Source organism: Erinaceus europaeus, chromosome 21 (genome assembly GCF_950295315.1).
Source record: "Erinaceus europaeus chromosome 21, mEriEur2.1, whole genome shotgun sequence".
NCBI lineage: Eukaryota > Metazoa > Chordata > Mammalia > Eulipotyphla > Erinaceidae > Erinaceus > Erinaceus europaeus.
The window spans coordinates 28,927,487-28,954,332 of record NC_080182.1 but is presented as its reverse complement, the minus strand read 5'-3'; the positions used below and the strand labels follow the sequence as shown (position 1 = coordinate 28,954,332).

General features: G+C 55.9%; 2 protein-coding genes and 1 long non-coding RNA gene across 5 annotated transcripts in view; 2 read left to right on the top strand and 1 right to left on the bottom strand.

The window, feature by feature from the left end:
* The window catches only part of HRH1 (histamine receptor H1), a 55,795-nt gene extending 48,058 nt beyond the window's left edge, over positions 1–7,737 (top strand). Inside the window, exon 3 of one of the 2 annotated variants that reach the window (XM_060180715.1) lies at positions 1,783–7,737. In XM_060180715.1, coding sequence (XP_060036698.1) covers positions 2,611–4,218 — 1,608 coding nt within the window. In that variant the 5' untranslated portion in view covers positions 1,783–2,610 and the 3' untranslated portion in view covers positions 4,219–7,737. The remainder of the gene's footprint in view (positions 1–1,782) is intronic. The other variant, XM_060180716.1, reaches the window with a different exon arrangement.
* On the bottom strand, positions 6,538–11,911 carry LOC132535300 (uncharacterized). Its single transcript, XR_009547090.1, has 3 exons — positions 11,617–11,911; positions 9,990–10,203; positions 6,538–6,667 (listed from the first exon to the last, which is right to left on the bottom strand). It is a non-coding gene; the product is annotated as an uncharacterized LOC132535300 (long non-coding RNA).
* Positions 10,033–26,846, top strand: part of ATG7 (autophagy related 7) — a 133,796-nt gene continuing 116,982 nt past the window's right edge. For both annotated transcript variants that reach the window (XM_060180707.1, XM_016185563.2), the window contains exons 1-3: positions 10,033–10,146; positions 24,554–24,726; positions 25,612–25,666. In XM_060180707.1, the coding sequence (XP_060036690.1) occupies positions 24,567–24,726; positions 25,612–25,666 (215 nt within the window). In that variant the 5' untranslated portion in view covers positions 10,033–10,146; positions 24,554–24,566. The remainder of the gene's footprint in view (positions 10,147–24,553; positions 24,727–25,611; positions 25,667–26,846) is intronic.

The window sequence follows — 26,846 nt, the reverse complement described above, 5'->3', positions numbered from 1 at the left end:
TAAAATTGATTGAATGTCTCAAACTTTTTAAAGCACAGACTGAGTCTTTTTAATACATAAGCTGAGTCTTTAATATGTTAACTCTCTTAAAAGCTTGTTCCAGGGAGAACAAAAGCAACTGGTGGTATAACTATATACAAATAATGTCGAAGGACATAAAATATGGTGATGGTGTGTATGACACAGCAAATCCTAACAGGGATTTTTCAAAGTTAACCCAATTGCCAAACAATGTGATTATAGCAATAACTAGCTACTGTTTTCTTAAACCCTAAGACAGCAGGAACCTCCCGCTTCCACTGTAGAGCCTGTATTTCCCCCAGTCCTGGAACCTCTGGGGTGGGGCTCACTCTCCTGGCAGCACCCTGCTCCCTGCCGCCAGGTTGTCAGAGGACACTCCAGCCTCTTGCTGGGTCACACATCTGCCTGTGTGTCTCCTCCCACTGACACCTGATGTTTTGATTCCTGTCAGCATGAATAGCAGAGCATCTGACAAGGCTGCTTTCCAGCCTTGACCTCCACTCAGTCAGCCACACTTCTCTCTTCACCAAAAGGGAAAACATGGGTTTTCTGATGAAAACACCATTTTCTGTCAGATGTGATTGGGGGTTGATCCCGGACACGGAGGAATGAGGGTTATTTGGGGGGTGGAGTAGGATGTGTGTGACTGACTCCCCTCTGAGTTATGAGGCAGAGACAAAGAGATGAGAGAGGAAAGAGAGACAGGAGACCCTGCTGGGGTGGGGTCCCGAGAATGTCAGCTGGAGTGTGTTAGAGGACTGCTTCTCATCCCCTCCCAACCCAGCAATGCCAACCAACCATCCCCCCTCCCGCCTCCCTGCCGCCCCTCTTCTGCCCTCTCCCCTCCTTCCTGAAGTGGCTGAGAGCAGTTCCAGAAGTGCCTTTGGTGGGCTGCAGGTGGAACAGAAGGCGCTGCACTGAGATTTACAAGGAGCAGGCAGGCTGGGGGGACTGGCCCTGGAGAAAGGTGGTGCCACAGCAGGGAGCTGGAGACACCGCGGAATCACCAGGGCAGTGAGACTAGAGGGAGCACACCATACACGTGTGCACACACACACACACACACACACACACACACACACACACACACACACACACACACACGAGCCAGGAGTGGGGGCAGGGCCAGCTGAGGTCTCAGACAGGGGCCTGAGCTCCTTAGAGCCAGGAGTGAAGCCTTGGGGCCTTGGTTTTCACCTTTAAAAAGCCACAGGAGGGAGTCAGCTGGTTAAGCACACGTGGTGTAAAGCTCAACTACTGCTGTAAGGATCCCGGTTTGAGTCCCCAGCTCCCCACCTGCAGGGGAGTCGCTTCACAGACAGTGAAGCAGGTCTACAGGTGTCTGTCTTTCTTTCTTCCTCTCTATCTTCCCCTCCTCTCTCTATTTCTCTCTGTCCTATCAACAACAATGGCATTAATCACAACAACAATAATAACTACAACAATAAAACAACAAAGACAACAAAAGGGAATGAATGAATAAATAAATATTTTTTAAAAAGCCAAGGGGGTGGGGTGGGGGGGCAGGCAACAGCACACCCAGCTGAGCGTACACATTACCATGTGCAAGAACCCAAGTTTGAGCCCCTACTCCCCACCTGCAGGAAGAGAGAAAGGAGAGAATGAGGAGGGGAGGAGAAACAGGCTGGACTCTGGTGCCCCATCTTTGAGCACTGGAATGATGCTAAGTGATTCTCTCTCTCTCTCTCCCTCCCTCTCTCTCTCTCTCTTTCTCTCTCTCTCTCTCTCTCTCTCTCCCAGCCTAGATCCTCCTCTGCCATCATGCACCAGGACCTGAACACTCCCCCCACCCCACCCCAGAGTCTTTTACTTTGGTGCAACACACCAACTCCAGCCCATGTTCTACTTTGTGGTGTCCCTTCTGTTCTTATTTCTCCACTTCTGTCCATGAATGAGATCATCCCATCTTCATCCTTCTCTTTCTGGCTTCTCTCACTGCACATGATTTCTTTAGGCTCCATCCAAGATGAGGTGAAGAAGATGAATTCACCATTTTTAATAGTGAGTAGTATTCCATTGTTTATCTAGACTACAACTTGCTCAGCCACTCATCTGTTGTTGGACACCTGGGTTGCGTCCTGGTTTTGGCTATTACAGATTGTGCTGCTATAGGTGTACACAGATCTTTTTGGATGGGTGTGTTGGGTTCCTTAGGATCTATCCCCAGGAGAGGAATTGCAGGGTCACAAGGTAGGTCCATTTCTAGCCTTCTGAGAGTTCTCCAGACTGCTCTCCATAGGGGTTGGACCATTGACATTCCCACTGGCAGTGCAGGAAGGTTCCTTTGTCCCCACAACCTCTCCAGCATTTGTTGTTGTTATCCATCCTGATGTGTGACATTCTCACAGGGGTGAAGTGGTATCTCATTGTCTTCATTGGTGCTGAGTGGTTCTGCTGAGATCTAAGACTGTTTATTTTTTGTTTGTTTTGTTTTGTTTTGGATAGAGAAAACAAAACAAGAGAAAAGAGGGCAAGGGAGATAGGGAGCAAGAGAGGCACCTGCCTCACCTCTTGTGAAGCTCTCACCCTGCAGGTGGGGACTGGGGGTTTGAACCCAAGTCCCTGAGCATGGTAACCTGTAGCTCAAACCAGATGCACCACCACATGGCCCCTTGTTTTGTTTTTATTTGGAACCAGAGCCCTGGCTATCGGCAGGTGCTTCCAGGTGCTGAGCCTGGGACCTCTGCCTGCCAAGCTCTGGCTCTGTCTCTGACCCGTGTCTCTCCTCCCAGGAACTTAGCTGCCACCACCGGAGGCCGCCCCCTCGCACCCATGACCCCTCCCAATGCCACCTGCTTCTCTGATGATGGTATGTGTGTGGGCAACAAGACGGTGCTGGCTAACCCGCAGCTGATGCCGTTGGCGGTGGTGCTGAGCACAGTGTCGCTGGCCACCGTGGGCCTCAATGTGCTGGTGCTGGTGGCCGTGCGTGTGGACCGCAAGCTGCACACAGTAGGCAACCTCTACATCGTGAGCCTGTCGGCCGCAGACCTGCTAGTAGGTGCTGTGGTGATGCCTATGAACATTCTGTACCTGTTGATGTGCCGCTGGTCACTGGGTCGGCCGCTCTGCCTCTTCTGGCTGTCCATGGACTATGTGGCCAGCACCGCATCCATTTTCAGCGTCTTCATCCTCTGTGTGGACCGCTACCGCTCGGTGCGGGAGCCACTGGGTTACCTGCGTCACCGCACCAAGGCGCAGGCCTCGGTCACCATCCTGGGCGCCTGGGTGCTGGCCTTCCTCTGGATCATCCCAATCCTGGGCTGGAAGCGCTTCGGGGCACAGGGCGCCGGGCACCGCGAGGACAGGTGCGAGACGGACTTCTATGACGTCACCTGGTTCAAGGTGATGACGGCCATGGTCAACTTCTACGTGCCCACGCTGCTCATGCTCTGGCTCTATGCCCGCATCTACCGCGCTGTGCGCCGGCACGTCCAGCACCGCGAGCTGGTCGGCGGCTCCCTGCCTTTCTGCCCTGAGCTCCGGCTGCCCTCCGAGGCCCCCGGGAGGCCCTGCCGGGGATCACCCTGGCAGGTGCTCAAGAGAAAGTCCCAAGATGTGGGCAGTGGCGGGGACCCCGACCTGCAGTTGCCATCCCAGGACCCGGGGATTGGGCCGCCGCCGGACGCCCTGAGCCACTGGGAGGATGACGGGCCGGGGGGGCAGCACCTCTGCCTCCCACTGGGTGTGGTGTCCCCCCCGCAGCTGGATGACGGGCCCGACCCAGACACGCGCAGGGTCAGCAACTCTTCGGAGGCCACCACGCTGGGGGGCAGCCGGTCCTGGTCCAGGACAGACTCGGACACCTTGGGTGAACTGGGTCCCGGGCAACCCCAGGTCCGCAGCCGCTCGAGCATCAGCCTGGACCACGTGAAGGCCGCCTGGAAGCGGCTGCGCTCCCACTCGCGCCAGTACCTGTCGGGGCTGCAGCTGAGACGACAGCGCAAGGCCGCCCGGCAGCTGGGCTGCATCATGGCTGCCTTCATCCTCTGCTGGATCCCCTACTTCGTCTTCTTCATGGTCATTGCCTTCTGCCAGCGCTGCTGCAGCGAGCAGGTGCACATGGTCACCATCTGGCTGGGCTACCTTAACTCCACGCTCAACCCCCTCATCTACCCGCTATGCAACGACAACTTTAGGAAGACCTTTCGCAAGATCCTGCACCTGCCTTCCTAGGGCGGCCAGGTGGGACACACTGACCCGGGGATGGGCAAGATGGCAGGACAAAGGCCCCGGATGGGCAGGAGAGGAGGGATGGGGAGCTCCCGGGGACGGTCAGGAGTGTAGGGACACACTGACCCAGGACGGGTAGGAGCAGAGGAACGGGGAGCCCCTGGGGCCAGGCATAAGGCTGATGCAGGCAGACAGACAGAGAGAGTCTGGGGGCTTTGGAGAGACAGCCTAGGGAGGGGCCCCCTGGCAGAGGCAGTGGAAGGTCCTCCCAGGAGCAATGAGTCTGTCAGAGCTCTCCTGCAGCTCAGGGATCCAGCGCCTCTGACTCGAGCTATTGTCCTCCATGCTCTGATTGCTCAGGGGACACTTGGGCCCTCGCGAGCCTCCCAGAGGGGAGCCGTGTGACCGTTTGGTGGCCTCACAGAGCAGTCTAATGCTGCTCTCACCCTGGGGCCCCTGGAGCGATGCCCCCCTCAAAGACAGTCTCAGAATCTCTCATAGCCCCCCACCCCATACACACACACACCAGAGCTGCCCAGAGTGCTGCCTCAGATCCCTGGGGGCTTGAGCCAGAGAGGTCAGAAGCTTCCAACCTGTGTACTTAGCACCATCCACCCCAAACTCCTTGGCTCTTCAAAACATATAAATATGATGAGGATAACCGAGAAAAGGGATGTCCACACCCGCACCTGCACTACCGGGGGAGACAGGGAAAGAGTCATGTTTCTGAATGCTGCACCAGGTGTGTGTCACTGGGACCCCATGACACCCCACAGCAGAAGGGTGACATCTCTGCAGGAGTAAAATAAGGCAGAATAAGGAGAGAGAAGTCACGTGGCCTACGTGATGGAATCAGAATGCAAACCCACAGTAACTTGCTCTTTCTAACACGTTTCTTCCAAAAAGCAAGTACTTGTCCTGTCTCTCTCTTTCCCTCTCCCCTCATTTCCCCCCCCCATACACACACGTCCCTCAAGAGCAGCTGGTGGAGGGGTGTCTGGCAGGAGGGGACAGCAGGTGGCCCACTGAAGCCACCCGGTACATTTTCCTCAGTGAGTCTCCCAGTGTGTTCAAGGTCTCCATGTCCCTTCAAAGTCACACTTCTTGAGTGAAAACTTGTCCAGGCCTGAAGACAGATGCTTTGCCTACTGGCTGCAGTCTGCGTTATCAGAATTGATGCCAAGCTGACGTGGAGGCCGTGAGTGCGACGGCCGGTGCAGGGAGCCATGTGGCGCTCCTGCTCAGACAGGGGGCTTCTGCTCCCCCAAACTGTGAGTACAGGAGCTAGACAGTGATGAGTCTGACTTATTTATTTCCACCCTTTGGAAAAGCTGTGAGACTGAGACAGTGTGCTGACCGTCATTGTCGAATGTGACAGGTGTGAAGCAGACATCCTCATCCCCTGGGGGAATCTCTTCAGGGACAGGCAGGCTCTGTGTGACAAGTGTCGCCCTGTCCTCCTCACCATGCCTCCCACTCTGAAGCTGGGGCTGCTGAGGAGACGTGGTGCTGGTTGGAGAAGCTTCAGCTGGTCTGTTGGCAGGTTAGAAACTGTTTCTCAGAAAACCTGGAGTGCATGGCTGCTGCAGGCCTCTCAGGGTCCTGAGGAGTCCCCAGGCCACCTCCACACACACACACACACGGACACAGAATCATAATGAATAAGTGTGTGATGAACTTCACACAACTCATGAGAAGTGGCTGGAAGCTCTGACAGAGGTCCTAGTGCTGGCACTGAGTCTGCCTGGAGGAAGGTCACTCAGTGTCAAGGTGTGACTGGCACGTCTGTGTGTCACCAAGTACAGTGTTAGGGTTCACTATGGCAGAACATTTCCCACAGGTCACTCCTCAGGCTCCCTACTGACGCCTACTTGACCCTTTGCAACAAGCTGGAGAGGGAGAGGTCTTAGTTTTTACAGATGGACACAGGGAAGCCCAGAAAGGCCAAGGACCTGCTCCAAGATCCCTTCTGGAAAGTTCTTCCATCCCATTCCCATCTGGATGGCTGAGCTACTCTCTAGTGCTGTGGCGGCAGTGGACAGTGAGACTGTGAGTGGAGAAGGCCCAGCCCCAGCCCGCTGGCTCAGGACTCACAGGACCCACTGAAACCAGGTTTCCAACATGAAGGCAAAAGCCAGCACCTTCTCAGGGGAGGTGGCCGTGGAGACCTGACCTGGATGGGCCTTGAAGATGCCGGCGCTCCTCCTGGTGTCTTCTGATGGGCTGAACCCTAATGAGCCTACAGTCGATTCTCCCAAAGGCCAATTTGCTGAGCTCACCCACTATTTCAGTTTCTTTGTAAGCTCTGTTGAGGCTGGCCACGGTGTGCACTGGGTGAGACTCTTTAAGACCAGAATCCCGCCACCATGGAGAAGTTGTGTCCAGCCTCTGGGTGAGGAAGGGTCCATCTCTGTCCCTGCTCACTGCTCACTGCTGCTGTGGGGAGGGACATCTGGGAGAGAGAGGTGAAGAGTATATGGTGAGAGAAAGGAAGAACCAACCAGGATAGAAATAAGAGATCCCTGGAGAGTGGGTGGTCAGGGGGTGAACTAAGATGAGGAGGCAGGTAGGACCACCAAGGAAAGAAGAGAAGAAGGGAGAGAAGCAGATAGACAGAAGTGGTACAGGTGGGAGCAGAAAGAGACAGAGGAGGGAACATGGGGCCGGGGGGAGGGAACAGAGGGAGGAACTGAGCCGTGAGAAGGAAGGGGGAGAAGTAGTGGACAGTGGGGGCACGATACTAATAGACTCGAGAAAAACATCTCAGAAGAGCATTCTTCATGGGTGTTCTCATCCGCCAAATCTACTGAAAGAGAGAATAAAGCACCTTTAGCTTTTGACTCACAGAAAACCCTTGCAAAGCCTCACCGCAGAACAGAGAGCTCGACTACAGTGTCACTTGCCTCTTTGGAAGCCCGTGAAGCTGTCCCAGCCCAGAGAAACTGCTGCAGAACTTCAGACTCTGGGCACATCCATTCAGTGTTCTTGCAGAAAGCACACAGGTCTGCCCTCGGTCACTCAGTGAACTGGTCCTTTTCTCGGTGGATGTGATGCCCATGCCCATCACTAATCTGTCTTTTGAGGCTGGACCTTTGGGAGGCAGATTTCAGGCCCCACACTGGGCGGGAACCATCCAGGGACTGTCCCAAGTGCTGTGAAGAACAGTGCTGTGAAGATCAAACCCACCAGCAGCCAGGAGAGGGGTGTGATGTCAGAGTGCAGGACTTGCAGGCATAGGTCCCCAGCACTACATATGCCGGAGCCATGCTTTGGCCATTGTCTTTCTCTGTGTTTCTCTGTCTCATGTTAATAAACAAGTGATTTTTTTTTAAAAGACTGGATTTGCCAACATCTGTCATTCTGAAATGTCTTGGGTTTTCAAAGCCCAGGAAGTTGACCCGTGGCATCCACTATGACAAAGGCATGCCCTCAACTGAATGGCAAGGCTGAGACAGGTGGTGAGACAGGCTGGTCTGAAATGCTGGCCTGGCATCTGATCACTGGGGTACCCCCATTTCTGACTATGCCTCCAGGGGCAGACCTTCTGCTCTGAGCACCCTCCCATCCCCCCACCCCCCACACACAACTCCCTGCTAACAAGGAGGCCATGTTCATGGCCTGGGAAACTATTTTACCCAGAATGATTTTTGACTTGTTTCTTTCTATTTTTCTAAGTCTCTTAGCCTGAGCCTCAGGAAAATGTGGACACATATTTTCAGAACAGCTCTCAGGCCAGTCCATCTGGGGACAAGGGAGAACGAGACTAATCTGATTTCCAGCCTGTAGAGCTGTTTCAGGGTACAAATGACAGAAACCAGCTGATGGTCCCTAGGGTGTCTTCTGGAATCCAGTGATGTTTTGTGGGACCTCACCCTGAGAAGACTTGTGCCAAGTCAGTCAGAGAAATGTCATGTCAGAATGGGGGAGTGTTCTTTCTAGGACATGGCCACTGGCCTATGAGAATCACTCCTCTGTCCATTCTCTGTGAGTCTTTGCTCAGAAGTCTAAAGCTCAGGGTCAAGCAGGGCCCTGTATCAGGTACGCAGCTGTTGGCATAGGGTCCTGTCCACCAGAAATCTGTCAAATGTTACAAACCAGTGTTATTTCAATAATTAAAAAAAAAAAGCCATTCTCCATTGTACTTGACTAAAAGGTGGGTGAGGGTCTGGGTATTCTGCTGCTGTGCTGTCCAAGCCCAGCCGGAGGACCATCTGTTCCCCGAGGGTCAAGGTCCTTGTGACCAGGGAGTTTTTTGGCAGGTGGGCACCCTGAGGACCTCAGAGTCAGCAGGGTAAACCCACTGGTGCAGAAGTGGCTCCCACTCAGCCCCTTCTATGGAGTCAGTGGGTGTCAGTGTCAGTGGGTGTCAGTGTGGGAGGTGGCATCCTTCCTGGAGTGAAGCCAGTCAAGTTCACTGGTCTGATGCATGCAGTAAAAAAGCACCATGTACACTGTAGCATGTGGTGAGCTCTGACCAGTGAAAGCATCCCCACCTCAATCAACATAGAGAAAGTTTGTACCACCCAGAGAGTCAACAAGCCCCTCTGAGACTAGGCCTCCTCTCAGCTTCAGGCAGTTGTCATCAGAATTCTGCCACTCTAGATCATCCAGCTAATTCTAGGTCCCACATAAGGCAGTTTTAGTCCTTTGAGGACACAGATCCACCATTATCAGCCAAGCCACTCTGTCCTCTCCCTTTTCCTCACTGTGATCTTTCTGGCTTGCTCATTCCTTCTTAAAGAAGAAAGACTTATTGACCATGCCTGGAGAAGTATGTGGATCTCTTGATCAGAGACCACTCCTCTGCCCATCCTGAACCCTTTAGGAGTCCATCAAAGAAAGCAAGTCTTCATCATGTCTGGGTTTGTCCTCTTGTTGATAAACTCACGCAGAATCCTGGCCCAAGGATTCTTTTGCAAGCCACTTAACTTCCCCTAGCTGCTATTCTTTCACATTTTGGGGTTGGGTGGGGGGAGGGTAGAGGGTAGATAACATAATGGTTCTGCAAAGAGACTCTCATGACTGAGGCTCCAAAATCCCAAGTTCAATCCCCCGCACCAACATCAGCCAGAACTGAGCCGTGCTCTGGTAAAACAAACAAACAAACAAACAAAACAAAAAAAAAACGGCCATTTTCCAGTAAATCACCAAAATGACTAACACAAAGGGAAACTGGAGAAGAACCCACTCTATGTTCTCTAGGCTTTGTAGAAAACATGGAGTTGTTCGTTTGGCCAGATATATGCAGAGCTATAAGAAAGGTGATATTGTAAACTTAAGGGGAATGGGCACTGTTCAAAAAGAAATGCCCCACAAATGTTACCATGTCAAAACTGGAAGAGTCTACAATGTTACCCAGCAAGCTGTTAGTATTTTTGTAAACAAACAAGTAAAGAACAAGACTCTTGCCAAGAGAATTTATGTTCGTATTGAGCATATTAAGCACTCTAAGAGCAGAGACGGCATCTTGAAACGCGTGAAGGAAAATGATCAGGAAAAAAGGAAGCCAAAGAGAAGGGGACTTGGGTTCAACTGAAGCGCCAGCCTGCTCCACCCAGAGAAGCACACTTTGTGAGAACCAATGGAAAGGAACCAGAGCTGCTGGAACCCATCCCCTATGATTTCATGGCATGATCAATATAATGTCAGAACTATAAAAAAGAGAGTGTGTGAGAGACACGAGAGGGGAGAAGGAATGGGAGAGACAGGAAAAAAAGTCTGCCCATCAGGCAGTGTAGACATTGACTCAGCTCCTGATGGAGGGGCCCGCCCACCAAGCTCGAGCTCCAGCTCGGTGCTAGGGTCTCCTTTTTCTCTTGCCGCGGTGTTCCTCGTACGCACGCGCACCGCACCTCCCCCATGGGGGCGGGGCCTAGTGGCGTCATCAGGGCGCGCCGCGAATGCGTCCGGGTTGCCGGAAGTGGAGCTGCGGTGAGTGAGCAGCGCCGGAGAGGTTGTGGCGGGGTCCTGCGGGCTGGTCTCTGGGGTCTGGTGGGAAGGAGCGAGCCATGCTCGAGGGCGCGGCGGCGGCGGCGGGGGGACTGGGTGCACCTTCTCCCGCCCTCACCGCGCCGGGGGCTGTGGGGCTGGGTCTCGGGGTCGGACCCGGGGCGCCCTGGGTGTCAGGCGGAGGCTCCGGCCTGGGGCCGGGGTGCAGTTTCGGCTGGGGCTGCCCCGCCCTCGGGGCCCCGGTTTCTAGATGAGATCAGCGCGTTCAGGGTGGTATGGCCGTAGGCCGGGCCCCGGTTTCTGAGTTCGGGCGAGGGGCTCCCCATTTCTGGGTGAGGGGTCCCAGGCTTCTGGGTCCCGGCGAGGGGTCATCGGTTTCTGGGTCCGAATGAGGGGCCCCGCCTCGGGGGTCCGGTGTCACTTTCGGCTTATGGTGGCGCCGGGGATTGAACCTGAGACCTCAGAGCCTCAGGCAGGAGTCTGTTTGCAGAACCGCTGTGCTGTCTCCCCACCCTGCTCCCTTCCTTTATACCCCAGCCCCCCACCCCGTCACACCCGGGCCGGCTTCCCATTGGCCCGCTGGCACCACAGGTGCGGTTACCTTATTGAAGCTCCCTTCCGAGGGTCAGACGCGGATTTCCCTCAAAAAGAATTTGCAGAGAACATGCGGGCCAGGTGTGTGGTCTCCAGATTCTTGGGTTTTGGAGCAGGATCCGTGCAGAAGAGACGTTAGAAAGATAAAGCTGGGGAGTCGGGCGGTAGTGCAGCGGGTTAAGCGCAGGTGGCGCAAAGCGCAAAGACCAACGTAAGGATCCCGGTTCGAGTCCCCGGCTCCCCACCTGCAGGGGAGTCGCTTCACGGGTGGTGAAGCAGGTCTGCAGGTGTCTGTCTTTCTCTCCCCCTCTCTGTCTTCCCCTCCTCTCTCCATTTCTCTCTGTCCTATCCAACAACGACGACATCAATAACTACAACAATAGGGAGCTGGGCAGTAGCGCAGCCGGTTAAGCACACATGGCGCAGAGCACAAGGACTGGCTTCAGAAGAATCCCAGTTCGAGCCCCGGCTCCCCGCCTGCAGGGGAGTCACTTCACAAGCGGTGAAGCAGATCTGCAGGTGTCTGTCTTTCTCTCCCCCTCTCTGTCTTCCCCTCCTCTCTCCATTTCTCTCTGTCCTATCCAACAACGACGACATCAAGAACAACAACAATAAAACAAGGGCAACAAAAGGGAATAAATAAATAAATCTTTAAAAAAAATTTAAAAAGAAATAACTACAACAGTCAAACAACAAGGGCAACAAAAGGGAATAAATATTTTTTAAAAAGAAGAAAGATAAAGCTGGGTGACAGGGTCCCCGGGCCCTGGGACGAGCCCCAAAGGCCTTTCCCCGCGCATATGCTCCATTCTTTTATTTTTATTTTATTGTTGTTATTACCACCGGAGTCTTGCTCACCTCTGGCTTATGGTGGCGCCGGGGATTGAACCTGAGACCTCAGAATCTCAGGAGGAGAGTGTTTGCAGAACCGCTGTGTTGTCTCCCCTGCCCTGCTCCCTTATTTTATACCCCCTCACGTCACACCCGGGCCAGCTTCCCATTGGCCCGCTGACACCACAGGTGCAGTTACCTTACTGAAGCTCCTCCCACACCATAGGTGCTGTGTCCGCATACCCAGATACCACGTCTGCAGATTCAGTGAGAGCGAAATGTCTGTGCTCTCCAGGGTCCCGCTGTGCCCCTGTCCTGTCCCTCAACAAGGCTTATGAGGAGAGCAGCTCACCGGGGTGGCTCCCCAGCCCCCTCCCTCCCATGGCACTTAGACTGACTCCTGCAAGGAGGAATCACAGAGAGAGCCCATCAGAGTCAGAAAAATGAGGCAGAACAGACAAGACAAAGCAAGCTTTACTCAGCTTGGCGGGGGGCATGCAAGGGAGGCTCTCACCTGTCGCAGAGAGGTGAGGGCTGCACCCCGGGGCAAGCGGGAGGATTTTTTTCAGTTCTAGGTTTTGGGTCTGTTCGTGAGAGGCCCTTCATGGAGACTGATCACAGGTTCTGAGGAAGTTTCTCTCGGGGGTGTCCATCTCATGACTTTGACAGTGACGGGGCAGTCTGCTTGAGCAAGATACATTCTTTCCCCATGTGGGTGGGGGGCCAGGACTCCGTATGTCTGTATGTATCCTCCAGTCATGTTTCAGGGAGAAGACAAGCAAAGAAAGAACAGAAAGGAGAAGAAGGTACAAGCCATGTAGGTGTGGGGAGAGAGAGAGAGAGACCCCGGCGCCCTGGTCTCCCCAGCTTTCCAGTCCCTTCTGGGGAAGGCAGGACCCTCGGGAGGAGCTTCAGCCTTTGTGTCCTGGGGTCACATCTGCCTCCATCTGCATGTTGTGGCCTTTGCAGTCAGGGAAGGAGGAAGCTGGGGCAGGACGTGCAGACACACTGGGCTTCTGGGCCTGCCACTGGGGCTTCTCCTGGCTGCCTGCAGGGTGCAGCGGGAGGGTGCAGCTCCTGTGGGATTCGGGCTCACCATCAGCACCTTGGGGAAGCAACAAAGAGCCTCCAACTTTCCCTTATTTGAAAAAATGGAACATTGGAGAAGGCTGGCTCCAGGCCCCTGCCTCTGCATCCAGGCCCCCAGTTCCTTCCAATGCCAAATGGTCCCACAGTATCGCATTGGGAGACATTGGCAGCCACTTAAAATACTTTCGTTTCCCCCTTTTTAAAAACCTCTGTGTCGCTGAAGCCTGAAGTACCCATGGCTGCCAGCCTGGGGTCTGTCTGGGGCCTGTGGTCACAGGCTTCCTCTCTCTGGGTGGGCAGGCATGCGGGCACTTAGGGACGTGTGGTGACTTCCACCCCTGCTCCCTATGGCAGCCAACTCACTGCCTGTGGCGCCTCTCGTTCGAGCCCCACCTGCGTCCCACCTGCCTTTGAGCCCCACCCACGTCCCGGACTGTCCTGCTGAGCTGCGAGGACCCAGTCCCAGAACCTGGGCTCCTGGGCCTCTGCCTCCCACTGAACTGCCCACTTCACCTCTTTGAAAGCTGTGCCTCCCCCCACCCCCCCAAACCAAAGGGCATTGACTTATTCACAGCAGATCCCGCCCGGCATAGCCAGGAGGCCTGCCTGGCCTCATCACTGGTGTCCATCCCCAGCGACGGAGATCAGGAGTGCCTCTCACACCGCAGGTGCTCTGAAGATAGATACTCGGTGGGTGGTTAAAGACACAAATTCCTGGGTAACACAAATTTCTGAGTGCCCTGGAGAAGAGCAGTGAAGTAAGCCAGAGCCCTGTTTGGGGGCGCTGGCCCCTGTGGTCACAGGGGTTGTCTGTCGGGTGTGTCAGGCCCTGACTGACAGAAACTGAGGTAAATAAACAGCAGGCCACCCAGGTGTGAGCCCAGCCCCCGCCACTCTGCGGGAAGCCTGGGTGCTGTGGGGTGTTTCCTCTCTCCCTCGGAAAGAGCTGGCCAGGACAGTGCAGCCCCAGTGACTCCCAGCACTGGGCCATGGTTTGGGGGGTGACCCAGACATGGTTTGGGAGATGAAGCAGAGGACGACGTGGTTTAAGAGCCTCTTTGAGGAGGCCACCTCTGACCTAACACCTGACTGAAGGAAAAACCAGGTGTGTGGAGGCCCTGGCAGGGCCCCGCGGTGCAGCCCCCACCTCCCAGCTCTGCCCCCCCCCCGGCCCCCGCCCAGACTGTCTCCTCCACCCTCCTCCTTCTCTCTGCCCCTCATGTGACCCAATGTTGAAACCCTGCAGGGAGCTGAGTCCAGGGCTCCTGTCCAACCGCAAGTTCCCTGTCCCGTCTCCCCGCCTCCCTCAGTGGAGGCTGAGCCTCAGCATTACCGGGTTGCTCTCTAAACTGCAAATGCAGCTGAGCTTGCTTTAAAAAATGCAGCCTGGGTCTGGCGCACGCCGGGTACACTGAGCCGTCTGACAGACCCAGTCTACTGTATTTGGGGGGACCAGTGGGGGGGTGAACAGACACCAAAGCAGGCCTGGAGGTCTGTGGTGCTGGGCCGCACGTGAACCGTTACCCACTGAGCTGACTCCCAGCCCCTGGTGATTGTCAGGTCAGGGAGGTGGGCTCCGGGAAGATGGGGGGCGGGCCCCAGGCCGTGGGTGACAGGAGCCCACTGGTCTGGGGCAGAGCTGCTGGTCAGAGGCGAGAGGTGAGCGAGGGGACAGTGAAGGGCCTTCCAAACCGCCTGTGTCCCTCTGGGCTCTGCCACTGGACTGGTTTGGCCACCGCGGGCGACCTCCTTTCTCTCAGAGGGCAAATCTCTCTTTGATGATCTAAAGCAGAGGGAGCCGCCCAGTAACCAGCTGAGGAACTCGCAGCTGTCCTGGAGGGTGGCGGCTGGGACGCCGGAGGGGCACAGGTGGCCACCGCCTGCTCACATTTCTCATCACCCAGGTGGCACGGCTGGTCGGGCACAGGGCAGGATGCTGAGCCCCAGGCTTCTGCTGTGTCGGGAGTGGGGTGGGGGCTGAGAAAGGGCTAGGGCTTGCCGGAATGGCGTCTGATGGGTGGGCTACGTGGGGGGCCGGGAGTCAGGATGCTGGGATGGGGCTGATGGTTACTCCAGTTGGTGGCTCTGGCTTGGTCACTGCCAACAGGGAGGGCCGACTAGGGTCTAGGTGGGCTGGGCCACGTGGAGGGGAGTTGGCCAGTGCTGCCCTTCTCCACCTCTTGCCTTCTCCAGCGCACACTTGCCTGCCCCCCTTGTTGCCCAGCAGACTTGGGCCTCCCTCTCACCTGGCCACAATGCTACAACATCATCACTTACTCAGAGCTGCCTCACCCCCAATCCTGCATCCCAGGACACTCCCTGGAGCCCTCAGTGCCCTGCCCTGCACGAGCCCTTTGCTCCCCATCTTCTGAACTCTCAGCACCCCCTCCTCTGAGCCTGCCCCCCACGTCCCGCCCCCTGCAGTCTCTTAGGCCTGTCTTGGGGTGTGGAGAGATGCCCTCTCTCCTCCAGGGGCCTGGCCTCACTGAGTGGGACTGTCTGTCTCCTGCTGTCTGCCTGTCCCCGACTGGCCCTGACTCCACCAGGCCGCACCCACAGTTGGTCTCCCCAGCTTCCTGTCTCTTCTCCCTCTTTTCCTGTGAGAGTGATTTCTGAGGCCTTCCATTATCTTTTCCTTGTTGTTTGATAGCAGGTGAGAGGCAGACGGGGAGAGAGAAGGAGAAACACCTGCACCGCTGCTCCCCGCTCACTAAGCTGCCCCTGCAGGTGGGGCCTTAAGCCAGCCCTAGGCCACAGGGTGGCCACCACCTGCCTGTCTTCTGCAGACTGATCCCCAGCTGCAGAGTCCGTTGCCTTTTACTCTAATTCTGTGAGATCAATATTGAGTTATCGCTGGGGCTCAGTATCTGCATGACAGAGCCATCACTCCCGTGAGCCTCTTTTTTTTTTTTTTCCATTCTTTTTTCATTTCTAGAGACAGAGGCATTGAGAAGAGGTATGGGGAGAGAGGGGGAGCTGTATTCCTGCTTCACTGCTAGTGAGGCATCCCCCTGCAAGGAGGAACCAGGGGCTTGAACTCAGATCCTTGCATGTGGCAACGTGCACTCTACCAAGCCCCAAGAGAAATGGTATATATATATATATATATAACACTGACAAAACTTAGGATAAGAGGGGTACAACTCCACACAATTCCCACCACCAGAACTCCGTATCCCATCCCCTCCCCGACAGCTTTCCTGTTCTTTATCCCTCTGGGAGTATGGACCCAAAGTCATTGTGGAATGCAGAAGGTGAAAGGTCTGGCTTCTGTAATTCTTCCCCACTGAACCTGGGCATTGGCAGGTCAATCCATACTCCCAGTCTGTCTCTCTCTCTTTCCCTAGTGGGGCAGGGTTCTGGGGAAGTGGGGCTCCAGGACACATTGGTGGGGACCCCTCGGGGTCCTGGGCTCATCTTCGGGGGAATTTCACGTTAGTCCTACCTTTAGTGTTGAAGAGCTGCCTCTCCTGCAGCTGCTTTTCCAGAACCCTGAAGCTGCAGAAGCAGCCCCCCAAGCCTGCAGAACCAGCACCCCCAGTCAGCAGAACCAGCAACCCCAGCCTGCAGAACCAGCACCCCCAGTCTGCAGAGCCAGCACCCCCAGTCTGCAGAACCAGCATCCCCAGTCTGCAGAGCATGTCTTGACTCTACTCCGACCACCCCCTTCCTGCCTAGACATAGGCCTGGAGTTATTTATTCTAATAACTGCAGCTCCAGGGAAGTGAAGACAGCACCCAGCACCCTCCACAGGCTCGGGCTGCTGCTGGCTGGTGTGCTGAGAGATGCCCCACACAGCCTAGAGAAGTGGGTGGGTGGGGGCACCCTCCTGCACCCAGCACAGTGCCCTGCCTGCCCTCCAGCAGGGGTTCAGGTCAACTGCCCCCTGGTCAGTGCTCCTGGGGCCAGTCCTCACAGTGGGCCCAGGAAGGTACTGCTCTATCAGGCTGTGGAGGGGGGGGTGTCTCCCCAGGCCAGTGGCCACAGGCTCAATGAGGCCTCCCTGCAGCTTCCGGGCAGGGTCTCATGATCCTGACTTTGCATAGGGGAAACAGGCAGGAAGTGAAGCTACTTCTCCAGCTGCACAGCTGGTTCCTTGGGGCTGCTGGCTGCTCAGCTGTCTGCACTCACTGTCACCCTGAGCCTTTACCCCCTGCCCACTCGGCCAGGGAGGGGGCTCGTGCGTAGAGCACGTGCTTCGCAAACCTGAGTCCTGGGTTCAAGCCGGGACACCACATAGGCCCAGCACCCTGGTCACTCTCTCTGCCTCAAAATAAATACTGTTTTTTTTTTTTGTTTGTTTGTTTTTTTTTTTTTTTTTTTTAATTTTATTATTTTCCCTTTTGTTGCCCTTGTTGTCTTTTTTTTATTGTTGTTGTGGTTATTGTTGTTGTTATTGATGTGGTTGTTATTGGATAGGACAGAGAGAAATTGAGAGAGGAGGGGAAGACAGAGGGGGCAGAGAAAGATAGACACCTGCAGACCTGCTTCACCTCCTGTGAAGCGACTCCCCTGCAGGTGGGGAGCCGGGGGCTGGAACCCGGATCCTTATGCCGGTCCTTGTGCTTTGCACCACCTGTGCTTAACCCACTGCACTACCGCCCGACTCCCAATAAATACTGTTTTTAATAAACTGGGCAGGGATATGAGTCAGTGGGTAAAGGGCTTACCTTACGGCATCTAGAGCCCTGTGTTCAAGTCCCAGCAGCCGGAGAGTCCCATGGAGGGTGGGCAGGGCTGTGGGGTCTCTCCTCTCTTGGCACCATGCACAGCACCCAGGGAGCCCCATGGAGGGTGAGGCAGGGCTGTGGGGGTCTCTGCTCTCTCCCCTTTCTCCATGTCCCATTTCCTTTTTTGAGGTGTGTAACGATAAAATGAAAGGTTTTGGCCCAGGGAGGCTGTCTGGTGGTGGTGCATGTGCACACATGGTCCTCCATTCATTCCCAGGCAGCATTAAAAACAGACTCCAGGGAGTTGGGCGGTGGCACAGCAGGTTAAGCGCAGGTGGCACAAAGTGCAAGGACCAGCGTAAGGATCCCGGTTCGAGCCCCCGGCTCCCCACCTGCAGGAGAGTGGCTTCACCGGCAGTGAAGCAGGTCTGCAGGTGTCTGTCTTTCTCTCCCCCTCTCTGTCTTCCCCTCCTTTCTCCATTTCTCTCTGTCCTATCCAAAAACGACGACATCAATAACAATAAAAACAAGTGCAACAAAAGGGAAAATAAATAAAATTTAAAAAACAGAAAGTCAAAATAAAAAAATTAAAAACCTGACTCCTGCTCTGGCGTGGATGTGGCCCAGTAAGTGGAGTGCCAGGCTCTCATGCATGAGGCATTGCATGTGCCAAAAGGGCGCTTTGGTTCTCTTATTTCTCTTAGATTTTTTAATTATCTGTATTTATTTATTGGCTAGAGATGGCCAGAAATCAAGAGGGGAGGAGGAGACAGACAGACTCTGTAGACCTGCTTTGCCTCTTGCAAAGCTTCTCCGTGCAGGTGCGGACTGGGGGCTCTACCCCAGGTGCTCACGCATCGTGACATGTGCTCCCAGCCAGGTGCACCACCAGCAGGTTTTCTGATGCAACAGACACAACCCAGTGCCGCACACGGGAAATCGAGAGCAAGGTGATTTTCCCCAATTGTTGCCCCGACCCCAGGTCTGCGGGCCTAGAGGCTGGTCTGTCTTCCACCCGTGGCTGTCACTTGTCCACTTCACGCCCTCCTGTACAAAAGCACAACGTTGCCTTATTGGCCGGGGCATCCAGTCCCCGCGGCTCCCACAGAGGGACTCTGCACCCCAGGAGGCACTTCTACTCCAGTTAGTTATCCGGGCAGCAGAGCCCAAGGACTTGCAAGTCCTCAATAAGAACATTTGCCGGGACGTTTCAGGACACAGGCCTGCATGTTGGCTCTGTTGACAGTGGTGGATGTCTTTCCATGCGGTTCCGTTTCAGCTGGCGGGGTCAACTGTCAGCAGCCGAGTGGGCGCGGGCGGCTCTGTGGAGCTGGTACACCAGATGCCGGGTGTCTTGCCCTGTCTTGGCATCTTGGTGTCACTAACATACAGCCGCGTGTGCTGACCGTGAGGATGTAACTTGTGGAATTTTTAAACGTCTCTGTTAGTCCATTCGTAGGGGAGGACACACCAGTGCATCACTCTGGCATATGCACTGCTGGGGACTGAACTCAGCACCTCACACTTTCAGTTTCCATGCTCCACCCACTGTGCCACCTCAGGGCCGCAGCTCCTGGGTCTCTGTGTAAGCGCCACCTAGTTCGAGGGCCCCAGAGTTATCCGTGGCTCCCACACTCTCGCTTCTCGTGTGATAGTGGCAGCACAGGCTGGGCTGTAAAGGCGCTGGAACCCTCTTCTGTTGGGAGCCGTTGCAAGCTTGCAGAGCCTCTGAGGAGTGAGCCAAAGGTTTTCCACTTCACGCCCTAGACGCCACTCAGCCCTAGTGGCCTCCTTGGTAGGAGAGCACTACCCCAGGGCCACATGTACCCAGACTCACTGTCTCCTCTTTCAATCTCAAGACAGTCCCTTACTCTTCCCTGCCTTTGACTTAAGTGCTGTGCATGGTGCTGAGAGAGGAGACACCCCACAGCCCTGCCCACCCTCCATGGGGCTCCCTGGGTGCTGTGCACGGTGCTGAGAGAGGAGACACCCCACAGCCCTGCTCACTCTCCATGGGGCTCCCTGGGTGCTGTCCATGGTGCTGAAAAAGGAGAGACCCCCCCCCACAGCCCTGCCCACCCTCCATGGGGCTCCCTGGGTGCTGTGCATGGTGCTGAGACAGGAGAGACCCCACAGCCCTGCCCACCCTCCATGGGGCTCCCTGGGTGCTGTGTGTGCTGTTTAACTCTAGACCCCATTTCCAGAGAGAGAGGTTGAGTGGGAGTCCACACCATCACTCGAGTTCTCCCACTGGTAAAGCAGGTGTCTTACCTGGTGGGCTAACTCTCTGGGCTGAGGGACAGCATTGCAGGTTCTAGGCCAGCGCCTGCCATTTTGTGGAGAGGCGTCTAGTTTGTGTCTACTTTTTTCCCTTCTGCTCAGACCGTCGTGCCGGCTGAAAGTCCTTTGTGCTGTTTCTTTTTTTTGCCCCATCCCACGGCTCACAATGTTTTACTGCCCCCTTAACACTGGTCTCTTGCTCATCATGGCATCTGCCAGGTTTTGCTTCTGGCAAGTCCCTTTTCCTCCTTTTTATTGAAGGTGGTGAAGCTGGTTGGGATACTTTGGCTCAGTGAGTGTGGTGTCTCACATGTATGAACCACGGTGATATTTTCAGGGCAACAGATTTATTCCTGACCACTTTCACTCCCCCCCATTTTACTCGATAGGACAGAGAGAAATTGAGAGGGGAGGGAGAGAGACGGAGACACCTGTAGACCAACTTTATGAAGCTTTTCCCCTGCAGGTGGGGAGTGGGGACTTGAACTTGGGTCCTTGCATATGGTAACGTGTGCGTTCAACCAGGTGCACCCTCACCTGGCCCCCTGCTCTTGTATTTGGTTGGGTAAGGCTTCATTTAAATTGATTGCTACATGTGTTTGTCTTGCCCTCTGCCCCTTTTCTTGGTCCTGAAAAGATCACTGTAACGGGGTCAGGAGACCTGAGGCTGTGGCAGATATCTGTGCGTGCTTTCCGATTCCGTATACCTCTCTGCAGACTTCCTGCTCACAGTCCTAGTCACAGAAGGCTTCCAGAATTCATCTTAGTGACACCTGAGAGCCACCGTGCTGGGGACCAGGGCTCTGTGAAGCACACAGGCCGACAGCCAGACGTATGGCCGTGACAGCCTGATGGAGGCAGACAGAGGAACCAAGAGCCCACTGGCAGCAGGAGCACAAGAGACGGGATGAAGTGGCATGAAGGGAGGAAGAGCTTTGAATGACCCGGGAAGATTTCTGGGCTGATTAGAGGTCTTAGAGGGGTGTGTCTCCACGGAGTCTGCAGGTCAGCGAACAAGCTTCCTTGGGGCATCCCGGCAGGTCTCCCCTGCCCTCTGGGAAGCGTCTGCTCTAGATGCTGTCTGTGCCCTTCAGAGAGTGGCGCGTGTGGGAGACCGTTCAGGGCGGAACCCACCCAGACCTGCTCCTGTGCAGCCGTGTGCTGAGAAAGGTGGTGTTAGCGTCGCTGAGTACTTTATCACCTCTCATGAGTTGTGCAGTGGAGAGGAAAGAGTGGCAGAGACTGTGAGGCCTCAGAGATGGCAGTGCTCACTGTGTGGCCCTGATCTGAGGAAGCTTGCTAGCCCCGTCTCATCTGAAAAGTGTTCCAGGTGGCTTGGACCGTAGTGCAGTGGGTTAAGCACATGTGGTGCAAAGCGCAAGGACCGGCATAAGGATTCCGGTTCGAGCCCCCGGCTCCCCACCTGCAGGGAAGTCACTTCACAGGCGATGAAGCAGGTCTGTAGGTGTCTGTCTTTCTGTCCCACTCTCCGTCTCCCCCTCCTCTTTCCATTTTTCTCTGTCCTATCCAACAATGACAACATCAATAACAACAATAACTACAACAATAAAACAAGGGCAACAAAAGGGAAAACAAATAAATATAAAAAATTATTAAAAAAAAAAAAAAAGAGAGAGAAGTGCTCCAGCTCCTGCTCAGTGGGGACTCACTCTTCTGGCCAGTCTAGGCCTGTGTGGCCAGTCCAGGCTCTCAGTGATTCCCAGGCTCTGTGGTGACTTGGCTTGTGTCTGCCGGCCCTTCTGGGAGGAAGAGGCTGTTAATTCTCAGCCAGAGTTCCTGAGCTGCTCACGTCACCGGGGCCTAGGTGGTGCCGGGGTCGGTGGGCGAGGTGGTGTGGCATCAGCGCCGTCTCTTGGACTCGCTGCTGCTTCTTGGCACCACACACCTGAGCCACGTGTGGTCTCGGTGTCTGCTGGTCACCGGGGCGGGATTTCTCTCTTAACTAAAAGAGAAACCTTGGTCTGAGCGCCGTGATTCTGCATACACAACGCCAGCTGCACTCACGATGTAGCGCTGCAGCGCGGGCAAGAAGATGGAGTGCTGAAAAGACTGTTCCCGGGGCATAGTGTTCACAAGACGCTTCACACCCAGCACACCCACCTCCGGACCCCTCCCCCGCCACACGCTGCTGCTCTCTGTGACACTGTTTCTCTGTCACCAGTCCTGGTGGGGCCTGGCTGGTAAAAGCCGCAACAGCATGGTGTCCCGGTCCATACGGAGTCTCGGAAAGTGCTTGGAGTGAGAGGGCTGGGTGCAGGTGCTTCCTCGGGGCTGAGTCAGTCTGCCTGCTCAGCAGCAGTGTGACAGGCTTCCTTCCATTGCCCACGTCCCTGCCCGCACTTCGAGGGTGGCCTCACAGATGTGGCTTGGTGGCTTCTGCACTTATCTGATAAGCAGCAGCTTACAGCAGTTCTCACCTAGGTGTGGGTCACCGAGATGATACTCATGTCCTTTCAGTGGGACTGTGTGTCTTTCGTTACAGACAGTTGTCAACTCTGTATATCTGGCTATCAGCCCTTGACTGGGTGTTGCTCATGGAACAGTCGCCCCAGTCCTGGAGGTGCCCTATCTGTCTGGGGGTGGGGGTGGGGGTGGGGGCTCCTTTTGTTGTGCAGAAGCTTCCCAGTTGGATGGAGGCCCGCTGGTTTACTGGTGTTTATGGGTTCCTTGCCGTCAGACCCATGTCTTCAGAGATGTTTCCAACACAAACGCTATGGGGTTTTGTGCCAGTTTCTCCTCTGCGTTTGGTTGCTTCTGGTCCAATGTCTAAGTCCTTGGCCCATTTGGAGTTGGCTTTTGTGCTTGGTGACACGCAGTGGTCTTGTTTCTTCTCCAGGCCCCAAGCCCAGGCTCCTCCACCCCACAACACCCTAGTTTAGTCCCAGCTCCACCCTGCATCTGGCTGAGGCCTTCCCATGGCCTCTGGCTCTGTGCTGCTTTTCTCTCTGGGTCCCTCGAGTCCTCCCACCATCCTGCCCCATGGCACGGCTGACACACCTCCAGAACCCCCAGCCTGCCTTCTGTTTTATTTAATATTGGGTAGAGACAGAGAGAAATTGAGAGGGGAGAAGGAGAGAGGGAGAGAGACAGACACCTGCAGCCCTGTTTCGCCACTCGTGAAGCTTCTCCCCTGCAGGTGGGGACCAGGGGCTTGAACCTGGGTTCTTCTTGTGCATTGTAAGGTGTGTGTTCAACCAGGTGTGCCACCACCTGGCTCCTCCCAGCCTGCCTTCTAGAACCTTTTCTGTCTATGTTCGCCCTGAGCCCCTCTCACCCCACACCCAAGATCCGTGCCCAGGCCAAAGCTGTCCCAGAGCAGCGGGTCCCGTCCCCCTGCCCAACCTGCTGCTCTCCCCCGCCCCCCATTCTCTGATGTTCACAGACTTGGGAGATGAAAGCCATTGAATGGTACTGTCACGCCAGTCAGGTTAAGCCTCTCTTGGTTCCTGGGGCCTGTATGTTGCTGCTCGCCAAGGGTCACAGGGCTGGGGGGGGGGGTCCCCCTTTCCCCTGTGATGAGAGTGGCAGGTGCCCTTTGTGGAGACAGCAGGGGAAAACCTAAGCTTGCAGGCATTGAAGAGAGTAGAGGGGGCCAGGGACACAGCTCACTTGAACAGTGCATGGCTTTGCCATGTGCACAACCCGGTTTCAAGTCCGGCCCCACGACATGGAGAGAAGCTTCGGGCTGTGGGCTTTCACTCTCGCCTCTACCTCTGTCTCTGTCTGAAAACAATTAGTGAGATGAAATAAATAAATCTTGGTTTAGAAAAAAATCAGAGGGGGCCTTGACAGTAGCGTAGCAGGTTAAGCGACGTGGCAAGAAGCACAAGGACCGGCAGAAGGATCCTGTTTCAAGCCCCTCGTTCCCCACCTGCAGGGGGTCAATTCACAGGCAGTGAAGCAAGTCTGCAGGTTCTATCTTTCTCTCCCCGTCTCTGTCTTCCCCTCCTCTCTTCTATCCAAAAACAATGACAGCAATAATAACCACAACAACGATAAAACAAGGGCAACAAAAGGGAAAAAAATAGCCTCCAGGAGCTAAAATAAATTTTAAAAAAATAGCACTCCAGGAGTGGATTCGTAGTACAGGTACTGAGCCCCAGCAATAACCCTGGAGGATATATGTATATGCATATGTATATGTATAGATCAGAGGGAAGGTCCCCTCTACCCCCCCTCACACACACACACACTCAAAGCTCTTGTCTCCTTGGCCACTGGCTTCACTGCTGGGGCTGGGGTCTGCTCACTGCCACTGTTTCTGGAGGCTGGGCTTCTCTTCCTTTCTTAGTGGTGGAGGGTGACAGACGAGGAGGGAGAGGAAGAGGGTGAGAGAGACAAGAGAGGAGACACACCTGCAGGGCTTCCCCCACCTGTGAGGTTTTTCATCCCTCCGTGTGGGAGCGGGGCGGCTTGAAGCCTGGTCTGGGCCTGGCGCTGTGTGCGCCCTACCTGGTGAGCCACCCCGCGGCCCCTCCCTCCTCCCTGGGAGCCTGTGCTGTGTGCAGAGCAGCTTGGAGCCTTGGGTCCTCTGCTTTTTAGCTTGCTATTTTATTCAAAGACTGACTGACTAACCTCAGCACTACTCACATCCATGGAGTGCCACAGTGTCCCACACATGGCTGAGGCTCGAACCCAGAGCCTCACACATGATGAAACACCTGCTCTACCCGCCCCCTGGGCTTGGCCCCTGTGAAGTCCTGGAGGCCGCAGAGGGGCAGGAGCTGCTGGGACTCCAGCTGTGCAGAGAGGAAGAGAGGCAGGGGTCCCGCCTGAGGGTGGCAGGCCCAGGGAGCCAAGCCCTAGGTCCCCGGGGGCCAGTGTGACCTCAGGCCCCCCAGAACACCACTAGGCACCCCTGCTGAGACTGGGCCCCTCCCGCTCACACCCTGTGCTCTCCTCAGGAGGCAGCTGGCCATGGCAGCGGCCCAGGGGGACCCTGGCCTCTCCAAGCTGCAGTTCGCCCCTTTCAGCAGCGCCCTGGACGTCGGCTTCTGGCACGAGCTGACCCAGAAGAAGCTGAATGAATACCGGCTGGACGAAGCCCCCAGGGACATCAAGGGCTATTACTACAACGGTAGGCCGGTGGCGGGTGCTGACTGAGCCGTGTCCCCTGCTCCCCTTGGCCCGCTCTCTGCCCCCACCCCAGCCTGGTGTCCCCCCTGCTCTGCCCTCTCTCTGTCCCCTCCAGCCTGGTGTCCCCCCTGCTCTGCCCGCTCTCTGTCCCCCACCCCAGCCTGGTGTCCCTCCTGCTCTGCCCTCTCCCTGCCCCCACCCCAGCCTGGTGTCCCTCCTGCTCTGCCTTCTCTCTGCCCCCACCCCAGCCTGGTGTCCCTCCTGCTCTGCCCGCTCTCTGTCCCCCCCCAGCCTGGTGTCCCTCCTGTTCTGCCTTCTCTCTGCCCCCCCAGCCTGGTATCCCCCCTGCTCTGCCCTTTCTCTGCCCCCCCCAGCCTGGTATCCCCCCTGCTCTGCCCTCTCTCTGCCCCCCCCCCCCCGCCTGGTGTCCCTCCTGCTCTGCCCTCTCTCTGCCCCCCACCCCAGCCTGGTGTCCCTCCTGCTCTGCCCTCTCTCTGCCCCCACCCTGGCCTGGTGTCCTTCCTCCCTGCTCTGCCTTCTCTGCCCCCCCGCCTGGTGTCCCCCCTGCTCTGCCCGCTCTCTGCCCCCCTCCCTGGCCCACATGCAGCTGCACTTTCTGTCTCTGCCAGCTGGAAAGAGAAGGGCATCATGAAGCCCAAGCCATCGTCGCAGAGAATGGACGCTGATTACCGCGTGTGGCTGGGAATAGTTGTTCCCAGTGAGTCTGTTTTGTATTCCTGGCCAGTTCCTTGAATTCACAAAAGCCCGGTTCTGTTTGCCAAGTCCCGACTCAGCCGAGATGCCCAGGACTTGGCACTCGGCACAGAGCCTGGTGCCATAGTGCTGAGAGACTTTACTGAAAGAATCTTTTCCTGCTTCTGCTCAGGTGACTCTGCCGGGCTGCCGGCCCGCCTGACCTTGGAGTTCACTGCCTTTGACACGTGAGTGTTTGGTTTCCCCCAAATCTGAAGTGAAGAAGTCAACGTGACATTGGCAAGATCTGAACCTCATCACCTTCTCATGGGCAGGCCACAAGGGAAGCTAGCTGGGGGGCAGGGCTGGCGGCTCTGGGTTCTTCTGAACCTCCTGGAGCTCAGAGCCAGGTGCACGTGATTGGGGTGTCCGATCCCTTCCTTCCGCAGCTGTCAGCACCTGTTCAGTACCAGGCACCACCCAGTCAGCTGAACTCAAAAAGCACCCCTCCTTTCTTGGCACCCCACTCCTTTCAGGCAAGAGGGGGGTGATCTGTGCTTACTGGTCTACCTCTGCACGTGTGTGTGTGTGTGTGTGTGTGTGTGTGTGTGTGTGTGTGCCTGTGAAGGCACTGGAGAGGTGTGCAGGGGTGTGCACAAATGAGGTGTGGAGGGGAATGGAGAGGTATGCACGGGTGTGCAGGGGAGTTGAGGGGGTGTGGAGAGGTGTGCAGTGATGTGGAGGTATGTGGAGTGGTGTGCAGGGGTGTGGAGGGGTGTACGGGGTATGAAGGCATCTGCAGGGGTATGGAGGGGTGTGCAGGGGCATGGAGGGGTGTACAGTGGTGTGTAGGGGTATGGAGGTGGGTGCAGGGGTGTGGAGGGGTTTACAGGAGTGTGGAAGGGTGTGCAGTGGTGTGCAGGAGTTGCAGGGGTGTGCAGGGAGGGGTGTGGGACCTGTGTGTCCTCAGAGTGTCTCTTGTGGCTGAGGGCCGCAGGGAGCTCCTGGGGTGCAGATTCCCGGACTGCCTGACTGGTCCTTCCAGACTTAGCCCCCGCCTTGGCAGAGTATGTGATGGGTCAGAAGGTCACAAAAACAGCCGGCCCCCAGGGACAAGTGGCCGAGTTGTGGGGGCAGGGGTGAGGGCATAGTCGCTGGGATTCTGAGGTTGCAGCCTGAGCTTCCGGGGGACACTGGGTTGTCTTCTACAGCGAGGGGGCAATGGGGGCAGGGAGCTGCACTGCTGAGAAGAGGGGTTCGCTTTGGAGTCTGTGGACTGTGAGACGCAGCACCAGGACGAGTGTCCACGCAGCCGCAGCAGTTAGAGGCCCACAGACGCTCTGCACAGGTAGACCAGCCATCCCCAGGTCTGTACTGGGTCAGGAAAGACCCCAAGTATCCAGAGCCCTCTCCAGATGGGAGCACGGG